This window comes from Dermacentor variabilis, unplaced genomic scaffold, assembly GCF_050947875.1.
Source record: "Dermacentor variabilis isolate Ectoservices unplaced genomic scaffold, ASM5094787v1 scaffold_12, whole genome shotgun sequence".
Taxonomy (NCBI): Eukaryota; Metazoa; Arthropoda; class Arachnida; order Ixodida; family Ixodidae; genus Dermacentor; species Dermacentor variabilis.
The window spans coordinates 12,824,797-12,838,046 of NW_027460280.1; the positions used below are offsets into that span (position 1 = coordinate 12,824,797).

A 13,250-nucleotide genomic window follows, 5' to 3' on the forward strand; every position below is an offset into this window, starting at 1 on the left:
ATGAATGGTGCGGTTGCATAATTCATTGCAAGAGTTCATTAACTGTAATATGTACCTGCCGCATGCCCGCCTGTATGCTCTCAATCGATGGCGGCAGCATTTTAAATAATAATAATGACAAAATTAGTTTGCGATCATACGTGCTGTACCTTGTTTTGCAACTGCAGTAGCCGGCTTATGTTCCAATATGTATGTCTCGGTACCCGATACTCAATGGCTGCAGTGCATAACTTGAGAAATAAACGACTTATAAATTAATCCCGTCAAAAATTGAAATATTAAAGTTAATCGATTTAATATTCCAATGTTCCTGAAACATTTGCTCACAAAATGGCTTGTGTGTTGATCCCATGAGTTATTTTTGTAAATGAGGCCGAAACAATATTAAGATTAGTAGAACCCAGAATAAAAGGTGGTATTGTGCCCAATACCTTGTTTCATTCCTTCTTTGCCTGAATATAATGGCCAAGAAACCTCTTTTGTAAGCATGCCGTCTGTTATGCTATCAGAGAATAATGCGTGATTTCTATCGGGATCCTGTATGAACACGCGGTAGACTTGTGTGTTGATGTTTATCTTGATTTTATTGCTTGACAACCAGCATTTATTGCAAAAGAATGAAATGTAGCGTTGTTAGTGTGCCGTGTGGTGCCTGGGACCATTTGCTGCCACATTGAACTAACCCAACAATACGTTCTTACCAGTAATGGTAGTGTTAAGAGCAAAGAAAAGCGTTCGGCTGTGTCTGCATAGCTAAGAGTTTCAAGCATTTAAACGCATTTATCGTGTTTTGTTCCATGCTTAGCGAGCGTGAAAGGGGAAGTGCAACTTTTGCAATGCAAAGTTCGAGCGCTCAGAGCGTCATGAAAGAGTCATTAACGGAGTTGGGTGGTGCTTCTGCTGTGTGGTGTCACCAAGAAGAAATTTACTTACCTTTGGAGGTGTCAACCTTGTCCTGGGAGTCCAAGACAACTCCAGCAAGCAATAGATGTCCCTAGAATAGTGATAAAAAACACCCAGTGCTCTGCACTTATGCGCAAACTCCGCAACGGCAAGAAACAGCGTATTTTCACATAGAACATGCTTAGAGTAGCCACAGCCGTGCCGTTTAAAAAAAACATCACAAATTTGAGCACTTGCCGGTATGAACTCACTATGCCCCTAACCTTGCGAAAAATTTACTGATATATTAGGCAAGCACTTCGAACTGTATGCCACAGCGACAGTACAATGACTGCACGATGACAACGGCACGAAGATGACGTGACAGTGAAGCAGGACGACGCTATACGACAAATGAGCAAGCGGCACAACGAGATAGACGGCAAGTCAGCGCATGAATGGAGAAAACGGCAGTTGCATCTGTGTCCTATAGTAATTGGTGCATGAATCCCGATATGACGACGCACAGTAGACTAACGGACAGAAGAAGGAAACCATGTTTCAGAGTAAAAGAAACAAATTAAACCATGCAGCATAATCCCGTTTTCTAAGCTTCCGTACAGTATTCCCTTGAAAATTGGGGCCAGGATGCAAGACCAGCCTGTAGCAACGTAGACATTTGGGCCAGTTAGCACCGTTCCAGGGGAGCGCAATCAACGCATACGAACCGTTTGCTCCAGATCTTGTAGTAATAGTAGCACAATTGTTTCTTTTAATGACTTGCTATAGATATATATGGACAATGTAACGGCATCTCTATTGGGTATTTGTAGCTCCAGTATTATGTAACATTTTTCATTCATGTGTTGACCAGGTACTTGCTAGAAACCTCGACTAGGATCTTTGTGGTAGAATTTTTGATATGAGGCTGATTTTCTTGTATTTCTAAAGAATTGTAACCCCGTGACTGTTCGTGACGATGCCACACATGTATTATCGGTTTTTAGACAGCATGGAAAAGGCCTAACATTTGCCCATGAGCTACCTCAAGACAATTATTTAGTTTTCAGAGATTGCCGCTAAATCTACGCATTCGTGCTGGATATACAACTTGGTTAAAACGCGTTGGCGGGCTAGTTGGTTTGAATCAATGCTAGAATGTGCAAGCGCGACTGAACGATGGCGTAGAAAGAAGCGGACGCACAGTGTGTGTCTCTGTGTCTTTCTACGTCGTTGTTCAGTTGCGCTTACGCATTCTAGCATGGGCGTACAAGTCGCGTGCATGTAAGGTCCTCCTGCGTTATGATTCTGCTCCCTCGAAGACGGTGACAAGAGCCATTGCGACGCTTTGTCTCCCATCTGCTTTAAAGAAGTCGTGTAGTTACACCACGGACGACAGTTTCCATTTGCACATCTTGAGGCTGGCTTCAGCCGGCCGAAGCTGTGCTCAAGAAGTTGACAAGAGGCCTGTCCCTGCTTTCACGTACTTTGCGCCCCAAATCTTTCGTTAAATCGTATGAATAGCTTCATTCATGCGTCCGTGGATATCGGCATCGCGTGTTCTGACGAATACCTTCTTTCCGAGGACTGCGCGGTCCTCCTTGGAGCCGCCGCCCTTGCTGCTGTCGGTGATGTAGAAGGGGTGGTAGCGAGCCGAGTTGCTCGGGTCCACGCCGCCCTCGACGACGAACGTGTACGTCCTGCCGCGCTCCACGTGCAGCACGGGGATGAGCTCCTCGTTGATCCACCACGAGATGCCCCAGCCCGATTGGCCGGTGACCTTTTCGTAGCCGCGGCTGCCACCGGTCGGCCCGATCTGGGCGCGGAAGGTGGTGACGTTCAAGTTCTTCCAGATGTTGCGTCCGCCAAACACGGCCCGGCCCTCGGGTGGCGCCGGCAGTACGGGGGCCAGCGGCGGGCAGTTGCGCTCGGAGTCCCGGTTGAACTGCAGGAATACGTCATCTGCACAGTTCCAAGGCCTGACTGAGAATCCCTCGTGGAAGCACTTTGGGCGTTCACAAAAAGCTTCCTATTATCGCTCTGCACTGGCACGTAATTAGCTCCAAGTAAACACAAACATTAATTCGCTCCTACTAATACGCCATCAACAACTGTGTGTCCATCGTATTTTTGAGTGAGAGCGTTTCATGAAATTTTCATTTAGTTGTCCCTGTATTGGCTGAGAAATTGTATTGCCCAGGCTGGCTAAACTGGAAGTGCGGATGGCGGCTCGCGTCGCCTGCTAGCTGTGACATATGCGCGCTTATGGCGTGCTATCCCCCAAAGCCTGTTTGTTCCATTCAGGTAGCGCACTCATGAATGCCATTTTAATGCATTCTTGCCGACCGTGTTTCCTGCCACATCTGTATAAGCATTTTTGTGGTCTAATTCAGAGCAGTTTAAGAATGCGGGACGATACCGAAGGTAGTCAAGTTTCGGCTCTCGACCGCTGTCGGCTTCCCGGAAAAGCGCGCCCGGGTTCTTCCACAAGTGCCGATTATTCCTGCGATCTGCCTGACTATTTTCGTATAACCTCTTTCGCGGTACTCCTGAATCAATTCAAAATTCTAAGATTTCTCCATTGATGGACAGAATGACACACGGGTCACAAGAGTTGCTCAAGCACAGCAGCCCGACGATTAGCGCGCAACGAATTCCTCGCCAGAAGAAGCTTCTCGCCCGAAGAACGTAAGCGTGCTCCCCGACTGGATCGCCGACCGTCGACCGTGAACGCCGCCAAGACGGATAGAAGCAACTTGCTTCAATCTAAAGAATCATTTTCTCCTACACAACCGGCGGGTGATTTTCGCTGCACATACGCCTAGCTTTGACACACGTTACAAGTGCAGTCGCCGATTCGTGAAGACACATTTTGTCACCAAACAATGCTTCGAATCACGTCGCGCTCAACTAGGCTTGTGGCTGCCGGCAACGATATATACCTGGACTTGCGGTGCAGTCTTTGCACTGCAATAGCAACAGTGCCTACACGTGTGGAGCGAACGATGCTTGACGATCGTTGACCCGAATCGTTTCAACCTTGTTGCCGCTTTGTGCACGTCACAAAAAGCATTTCTTGTCATTTTAAAGAAGTTGTCGGCCGTGAATGCAGCGTACGAACCCCTCGTGCCGCAAGATATACGTCTCGTCTTGGGCATATGTTTTTCGCTTAGCGATTACGTGACCAAGCTCAGCTATGCCTAAGTTATCTTTTATATTATGTGGTGTTGATTCCGGTACGGAGAAATCATTGTACCGCGCTAGCGAACTCTAGAACTTTGGTGCTTTGACTACAATAGGAAAGTGAAAATTTAGTATTATACTGAGGATCAAGTGTCAAGTGGCCATCGCTAGACGCAGCATGTCGTTACACTGTCTCGCTGGCGGCTATTATAATTCACTCTTTCTTCAACCCGCGCAGCTGATTGGCACATGGTTCCTGCATTCTTATAGTCCCGCTGTAGTGACGGTGAAGACCAGGACTGGGGCACAACTGAGACTTACAAAAAGCCAGGAAAACAAGAATACAACACCTAATGCACAACGATAGCGGCGAGCACGATCGACGAAATCTGATATGCGTGTCAAGCGCGTCGGGTATGTGCTGAAACTACGATATGATTATTAGATACACCGTAGATCGAATTAATTTTGACCAGCTGGGTTTTCGTTTAGCGTGCACCGGGCAAGCAATGTATATACAATGTACGCGCAACGTACAAGGTGGGATAGTCCCAAACACTTGCGGCCGCACTTAAGTGTGCCAAACGAAATTACTTTCAGAGCAAAATATTGAATAATGACAATACTTCGAGACTGAGCCAGCAGTTTATCAATGAATTTTTAAATATTAAATGTCATGGACATTTAACAAAAATCAAAACTGACACAAACACACTCCCATCGCTGATATAGCGAATGCCTTCAATCAGTATTTTAGTAGTAATTTGCGATTCTCAAAGTAGATCCCCCATGATCAGCATTCTCTCGCCACATTCATTCTTTCCACTTGCAGCCTACGAGTGCAGAGCAAGTTTTTCAGGTTATGTGTTCATTTAGGTCTATTAGAGCTGGCCTAGGCTCTGTTAACCCATCTCGTATCAAGTAAATTTCGAGTGAACTATCTCCTATCACAGCAGGCATTGTTAGTGAAATAATTAAAGTAGGCATATTTCGTAGGGTTGCCCCTTCAAAGATAATATTACGACCTTTCACGAAATTACGTCACATTACAGACACAGCAGGAGGAAATTCCCTCCCCCCAGCCCGAAACTGAACAGGGCTCAGGCTGTTACTTTCAGGCTTTTACAGACGAGATCCTACTTCACCCTGAGAGCGCTTAGCTGGATAGACCCGAACTTGCCGCAGTCGTGCTCCAAATGCGGTCACGCGTGCTGCTCCTTCGACCACATGCTCTCGCTGTGCCCGTAAAACGCGGGCTCCAACTTTGATAACAAGTCCAAGTGGGACGCCTTGCTGAAGATCTCGGATTTCACCAACCAACTACAGGCCGTCCAGAGGGCCCGCGACGTCGCGGAGAGTCACCACCTCCCTGTCCTGTCGTGGGCGGAGCCACCAACTTGATCGGGGAGCCTTCGGTTCCCCCCAATCGAGTTCCTCAGGACGCTCTAATAAAGTTCTTGTCACTGTCAGGCATATTTCCCATTTCTCTGAAAGTTGGCAGAATAACACCTGTTGACAAAAAAGGTAATCGTGAAATTCTCGGTAACTGCAGACCTTCTCTTTACTTTTTCAATAAAATAATTCGAAAGATTTTTGTACACGTTTAATATTCTATTTTGCAAAAATTGAATTTGTTGCCACCTAAACAGTTCGACCAGGTTACTCAACCGCTTCTAACCTTAACCGAAAAATCAGACAAAGGCTTGCTGGTTGGAAGCGTATCTACAGACTTAACAAAAATTTTGACACCATTGATCACCAAATTCTTACGCATAAACTTGAATATTACGGAATAACTGGTCCGCCACTTCAGTTTATTTGTAGCTATCTAACCAATCGTGCTCCACTTTTTCAGATTGATGGTGCTCTCACCTGCTCAGAACATAAATCACGGTATTCCTCAGGGCTTGATCCTTAGCCCGCTGCTCTTTGTGCTATTTATTAACAACCTTTCTAATGTTTCGACCATTGCCAACTGGATCTTATGTCGTGATGCCACGACTGCTTTTACTTGCGCTAATAATGTCGACGAGCTACAGCGAAACGTTAGCGCTGACCTACAGATATCCACTAAAAACAGTTTGTGATTTTTCATTCTGCCCACGACACTAATTTACAAATATGTATCTGTGTAAATTGAAAACAACCCAATACGAATTTCCGACAACAGAAAATTTCTCGGCTTAGTTTTAGACAGGCACCTGATTCTACCTTCATGCGCAATCAACTGTGCTAAATATTTCTTTTTTTAATACGTGCCACCATCAAACCTCGCTCATATTTTCAGCCGCACATCATTCGTTCGTTTTATCGCGCAAATGTTCAGTCATTTACCTTATTGCGTATTAGCTTGGGGCAAATACATACTCGACACACCTCATCCAACTTCAAGCCTACAAAATCAGGTGCTTCGTCTCATGACTTTCAGTCATTCTTATCCAATACAATGCCACTTTATTGCAGCACGAACATTCATCCTTTTCACCGGCTCTTTCAGTTTAGGTTATCAATTGTGGTACGTAAATTATTTTGTAACATTGTACATATAGATGATTTTGCCGTTGCAGCTTTTGTAAATACTAATATTACGAGGTCCTGTAAGCCTGATTGCCTCAAGTGCGCACAAGCTAGGGAACCTCCGCACTGGCGGGAACCAAACAGCACAATTCCACATTTCATAAAAACCATCGTTCACGGAGCATGTATTGAAGAACCATATCAAGAATAATTTTATCGGTTGCCGCAATTAGTGAAACGTCAGTGTGCCCTGCATTGGGTGCAGGAACCCCACGTGGTCTCCCACCACGGCGTGCCTCACAATGAGATGGTGGTTTGCGTACGTGAAACCCCGGAATGTGATTAATCATTTTATGCAACTCTCTTCATCCTAGCAATTGGCTTTTGTGATTGTAATAATGATGCTTGTTATATTGCTTCCATTACTGTTGTATTGGTAACTGGCACTGATTAATGTTCTAATGAGCAATGGGCTTCCCGTAAAATTTCAATGGATCCCATCCCACGTAGGAATTGAAGGAAAAGTTGACGCTCTTGCACGCCTAGCGCGCACTTGTGCCCCAAGGCTGAGAGCGCCAAATGTTTTTCAGAATTCTAAGGATGCAATACGCAATGACATTAGAGCGATCCACAAGGCTCCACAGCGAGCTTGTGTGATCCATGAATTTACTCGCGAGGAAGCGATGCACCGCATCAGAACCGAGCGCGCGTGCACCCCGGCTTGGTTGTTCAAGGGTGGAGGTTGCCCTTCCCCGCTCTGCGCTTTCTGGTGCACTGAGCATCTCGCAGTTCGACGCACCATGGTGGAAAGGGTGGCACAGGACCATTGAAGACGTCGTTTTCCCCGGGGGGCAATGAAGAAGAGAGCGCGACTACTGCGGATTGCCTTCCGGCGAGACTCATCGACACCTGGTGACACACCCCGCATCTCAACTCGTAGGAGGCTCAGGCAGAACAATTGCCGGCTATGTATGCCAGGCTAACTCCGCCTGCTGCAACACCACCACCACTAAAAAGTTTTCTTGGCATTTTTTTTTTACTGAGCAGCTTTATATTTTTTTTCACTGTTTGCTTTTCTTCATTTTTACCGCAACCATTGCTTGATGAATTTCCTTTTTCCGCTTTGGTCATGTGTGACAATTCCTAACTTTAGGGCTCCCTTTGTATTAAAAATATTGTATGGACTTCTATGTACAACTGACGACGTTGATGAATAAACCGGACACTCGAAAAAAGAAAAGCCTGAGCCTGAACCTCAAAAAATTTTGGTTCGACACCCTGATACTTAATATATATTTTTTATTTAATCTTGCTATACCAACACAAAATGTTGCAAATTCGTATCGCTAACTGAAATCTAAATAGCGCAAAGTTGTGTCAATTCTAATGGCCATTTGAGTTGTCAGCCTTGTTTGGTGAAGTCTGTAACGTGACAAGCATGTGTTTCTTGTGGGATCGTGGCTTTATGAATGCTAACACGTTTTGCTAGGCGGCGGCGCTAGTCAAACTGCGTTTAAATGACCGCTTGTTTTCTGGCCTTCCACACCACAGCTGTCTTCTTGACCGAGCATTTCGCGTGCCTGTCGGCCTCCTCATATTCGGATACCTCATCTGCGGATCTGTGCTTGACCATCGGTGAGATCGCACAGCCTGTCGTGCATCCATTCTTTTCGAATCGGTCCGCTTCTCGTCTCCGTTTGTTTTGCGTTGGACACAATGCGCCAGGCAAAGCCCACGACACCAAATAGCCCAGCTTTCTTGCTTTCTGGCCAGTCATAAACTTGGTGAAAAATAACCATAGGTAACAAAAGAGGGCGCAAAATGGAAGAGATGCCTTCATTAACTCATCTAAACAAGGAACCAACCTCTCGTAACTACCATGGTGTGGTAGAGTACAGTGTCCGGCTGGTCCATGTTGGTGGGACCCTGAGCAGCAACCACCGCCACTCGGCCTGTGGTTGCGATGGTCTTGTCATTGCTGTCCGCTGCACAAAGAAATCAAACAGGACTTGAGGCGCGCACTACGAAGATAAGCAAGTGGAAAAGTGCACTGATGCGCTTATCGCCGATGCGATGGTTGAAGCCGCGAAGGTGGAGGTACGAAGGCGCCCGGTGGGGGGGGGGAGGGGGGGATGGCTGTTATTCCTTTGGAATGGGGTTGCGCCAGCAAGTTCTTGCCATTATACTGCCTAATGTCCTACCTATGTTAAAAAAATAAAAGGAAAAAAAACACGATCAATTCCCACAACCAAAGTTTCTGAACCCCTATCGTGAACTCTGTTTTTGTACGCCTCCTTTGTTTGTCGTTATCTTCCAATCTCCTCTTCATAATTGCTGGCATGTTTACTTTGTCCCTGCTCTCGCTGAACCGAAGGGCTTCAAGGAGACCAGTGGTGCCTAAATCGACCGCTGGGCAGATATCTTCACATTCTTATACAACATACTCCATGGCTTCCTTAGCTTTACCGCAGCAAGCACATGCTTCTTACTTCTTATCTCTCGCTTTATAGGTGCGTGTTCTAAGGCGGCCTGATCACGTTTCTTAAAGTAACGAATTTCCCTCTGAGTTATCATAAATTTCTTTCCTGATTTCGTTTTTTCCTCTTAAGCAGTTACTAATATTCCAGCAGAACTTTTTGTTGGGCTAGTTGTTAGTAAGCGTTCGTCCGTGTCTCTTCTTGTGTCGTCTGTTTGGAACTTTAGTACATCAGTTAATCATGGCAGGTTTATTTTCCATTGCCGCCACCCATGAGATAATTTCAGGCTCTCTGATTTTCCGCTTGACGTTCTTTGTTGCTGTGCTGCTCACCCTACAGGCCGCACACTTGCTGGTAAGCTTCCTAGTTCTTTTCCTCCACTGTGAATCAATGTTTTTTGGTACAAATGCCTGAGCACTATCCCAGCCCGTTTACTTTCTTCCATATTCTTCAGCCGTTCTTCATAATTAATTTTACTGTGAGCTTACCTCACCTCAAAGCTTGTCCAGCCCATATCAAATACGCTAACGCAACATTCTTATCAACCACATTACCATCTATGCTGATGACTAACGTGAAAAAATTTTGGCGCATCGTACATCCACCTTCTTATGATTCTATCGCTCTTAACAATTGCTCTGGTAACCTTGTTCCGAAAAACCTATGCGCAACTCTCCTGACTAATAACTTTGTTAAACATTTCTCGTGCACAGCTGAAATTCAACTTCCAGTCTTGAATGACTATAGCTTCTTAACTATGCCTCCAGTGACTGTTGAAGTTCGCAGAGTTATTCGACTAATAGATTCATTGTGGATACATTCGTCACCCCGCTTTGATAACATCAGTGCTAAATTTCTGAAAAACACCTGCTGTTAAAGTTCCATTATATTAACCAAAATATTTCAACAATCGCTCAGCACATCTACTGTTCCGTCAGAATAGAAAATAGGAAAACTTATTCCTTGGCATGAATCTGGCAGCAAAACATCGCCTACAAATGATCGCCCGATATCATTAGCCAGTACGTGCTGCAAACTGCTAGGACACATTATTTTTGCTAACCTTGCGGATTTCCTTCAGTCTGATTCATTTTTTTTCGCCATCACAACATGGTTTTAGAAGATCATTCTCATGCGAATCACCATTATTACCATTTACTCAGAAACTACATGAAATACTTGACCGTTCTTCTGTTCCCGATCGCATCTTCTTAGATTTTTCCAAAGCCTTTGACAAAGTGTGTACTAAACTATTACTTCATCAACTAAGCAAATTAAACCTCGATCATAACGTTCTAAAATGGACTGAGTCATTTCTCGTTAACCGTTCTCAGTTCGTAACAGCTAATGGTCATGACTCACCTCATAGCGACGTTCAGTCCGGTGTGCCACAAGGCTCCGTCCTGGGACCTCTATTATTCCTTATCTATAATTATGACTTACCTTCAGCAATAACTTCTGACGTACATTTATTTGCAGACGACTGTGTAATCCTCGGAAAAATAATTAACGAACACGTCATCACCATGCTTCAGGCCGATCTTAATAACGTCAGCAGTTGGTGCCCATTATGGCGAATGGAACTCAACATTAACAAGTGCAAATTTCTGAGAGTATACCAATCTAACGATAACCTGCCTGTGTACTATTTGAATAACGTTGCTTTAGAATCAAGTTCATATATGTACTTAGGCCTGCATATAACATCTAAATTAACGTGGAATCATCACGTCGGATATATAATTAACCAAGCCAACCGCGTGCTGGGATGCCTACGCCGTAACTTTTCTCGTGCTCCCTCTCCTTTAAAATTACTACTTCATAAAAACTTGTTGCGGCCAAATTAGAATACGCTGCAGCTATATGGGACCCCTTTCACGAAAACCTAATGCATTCCCTTGAACTAATAAAAAAAAACGCCACTCGTTCTATTCTTTGGAACTACAACCGTGGTGCGAGCATATCGTCAATGAAATGGAATCTGGGTCTTCAACCGCTAGCAGCACGTCGAAGAATTTCCCGCCTTTTATTTTTTTATAAGCTGCATCACCAACCTACTATTCATCCAAAATTCATGTCGCGACCATATTACTTATCTCACCGTACTGATCATCATCATAAAGTTAGAATTGGTGCATGTAAAACGACATATTCTTTATACTCATTTTTGCCGCGCACGTCAAAAGATTGGAATGAACTTCCTTCTGCCATTGTTTACATTAATAACAATAATAATTTTTGAAAAACACTAGCTAAGACTGTATAATAGCAAAAATGTGTACGAACTACTGTTGGTGTTTTCCTTTTAACGTTACTTCTAGATGTGATGTTCTATTACTCTATTTATCATTACTTTCAGCTAACATTGTCTAAATTGCAAAATTGTGTATAGGTCGTAATTTATTTCCCTCTCATTTGTTGTATAACCCACTTCCCTCTCTAATGTACAAAGGCGCTGAGGGTAAATAAATAAATAAACAAATAAATAAATAAATAAATAAATAAATAAATAACACCCTGCACAGCTTCATTTGTAGTCTTCCCGTGAGTGCCCAATGCGAGGCGTCCCACTGACCTTTCGTTGCCATCGAGTCCTGATTGTACCCATGATTTCAAGCAAACAACCGCACTTCCAAGTGTAAGACGGGAAAGGATGGATGGATGGATGGATGGATGGATGGATGCTATCAGCGTCCCCTTTGGAATGGGGGCGGTCGCTTGCGCCACCAAGCTCTTGCTATTTTACTGCCTAATGTCCTGCCTAGGTTAAAAACGAAAAAAAATTGAAAAAACACTATGAACTCCCACAACCAAATTTTCTGACCCCCTATTGAGAACTTTGTTTTTGTACGTCTCCGTTTTTTGTTGTTTCCTTACTCCTACCAATCTTCCAGTCGCCTCTCACTAATCTCTACTGCGCACATGTTTACTTTGCCCCTGCCCTCGCTGAACCCAAAGGCTTCAAGAAGGCCAGTGGTGCCTAAATCGACCGCTGCGAAGATATCTTCACATTCTAGTAAAACATGCTCCATCGTTTCTCTACCTTTACTGCGGCAAGCACAAGCTTCTTCATTCTTTCTATATATCGCTTTACAGGTGCGTGTTCTAAGGCATCCCGATACGCTTCGAAAAGTAATGAGCTCCCCTTAGAGTTATCATAAATTGTTTTGTTTTTTCAAATTTCGTGTTTTCCTCTTAAGTAGTTACTCATGGCAGGTTTCTTTTCCCTTGCCGCCACCTATGAGATTATTTCAGCGTCTCTGACTTCCCGCTTGACGTTCTTTGTTGCTGTATTGCTCACTTGACAGGCCGCATATTTGCTGGTAAGCTACCTAGTTCTTTTCCTCCACTGTGAATCAATGTTTGTCCTGCACAAATACTTCAACACCCTTCCTGACCATTTACTTCCATATTCCTCAGTCGTTCTTAATAATCAATTTTACTCTGAGCTTCCCTCATTTCAAAACTGGTCCAGCCCGTATTACCCTGCACAGCTTCATCTGTAGTCTTCCCGTGAGCGCCCAATACGAGGTGTCCCACTGAACTTTGGTTCCCATCGAGTCCTGATTATGCCCCTGATTTAAAGCAAACTGTATTTCCAAACGTAAGTCCTGGAACCGTTACACCTTTCCACATTCCCCGGAGCACCTCGTACCTATTGTACCGCCATAGCGCTCTGTGCTTCATTAAGGCTGCCATTTCTCTTCCCCTTCACTGATATTGTTTTTTCCTGTGTTTCCACATATCTATTGCCTTCGTTTATCCATATACCAAGGTATTTATATTCTTCTACCCCAGGTATTTCCTGGCCCTGTATTGCCACTGCCTGTTCACTGTTTTCATTGAATACCATAATACCTGATTTTCTAACACCAAATTTCAAACCTAAATTCTCGCCTTCCTGTCCACAGATATTAGCCAGACGTTGCAAATCACTTTACTTGTTAGCTAGCGACACAATGTCGTCCGCATAAAATAAACCTGTAAGCTGCTGCTCTACTGCTGTACCCGCCAGTTTGTATAAGAGATGAAACCCGGTATTATTTCCTTCTAGCGCCCTCTCCATCCTTACCCTGTACATCATAAACAGCAGTAGGGATATAGGGCACCCCTGGCTCAGTTCGTTGTTGATATCAACCTTCTCCTTGCTCCTCATCCCTACCCATTCAAAGCAAATGGTATTTTTAGGTG

The 13,250-nt window shown here is 44.4% G+C and overlaps 1 protein-coding gene across 1 annotated transcript in view; it reads right to left on the bottom strand.

The window, feature by feature from the left end:
* Positions 1-13,250, bottom strand: part of LOC142565934 (protein Skeletor, isoforms B/C-like) — a 325,890-nt gene that overhangs the window by 13,517 nt on the left and 299,123 nt on the right. Inside the window, exons 17-19 of the mRNA XM_075676557.1 lie at positions 8,448-8,567; positions 2,456-2,844; positions 934-994 (exon numbers count right to left, since the gene is read on the bottom strand). Coding sequence (XP_075532672.1) covers positions 934-994; positions 2,456-2,844; positions 8,448-8,567 — 570 coding nt within the window. The remainder of the gene's footprint in view (positions 1-933; positions 995-2,455; positions 2,845-8,447; positions 8,568-13,250) is intronic.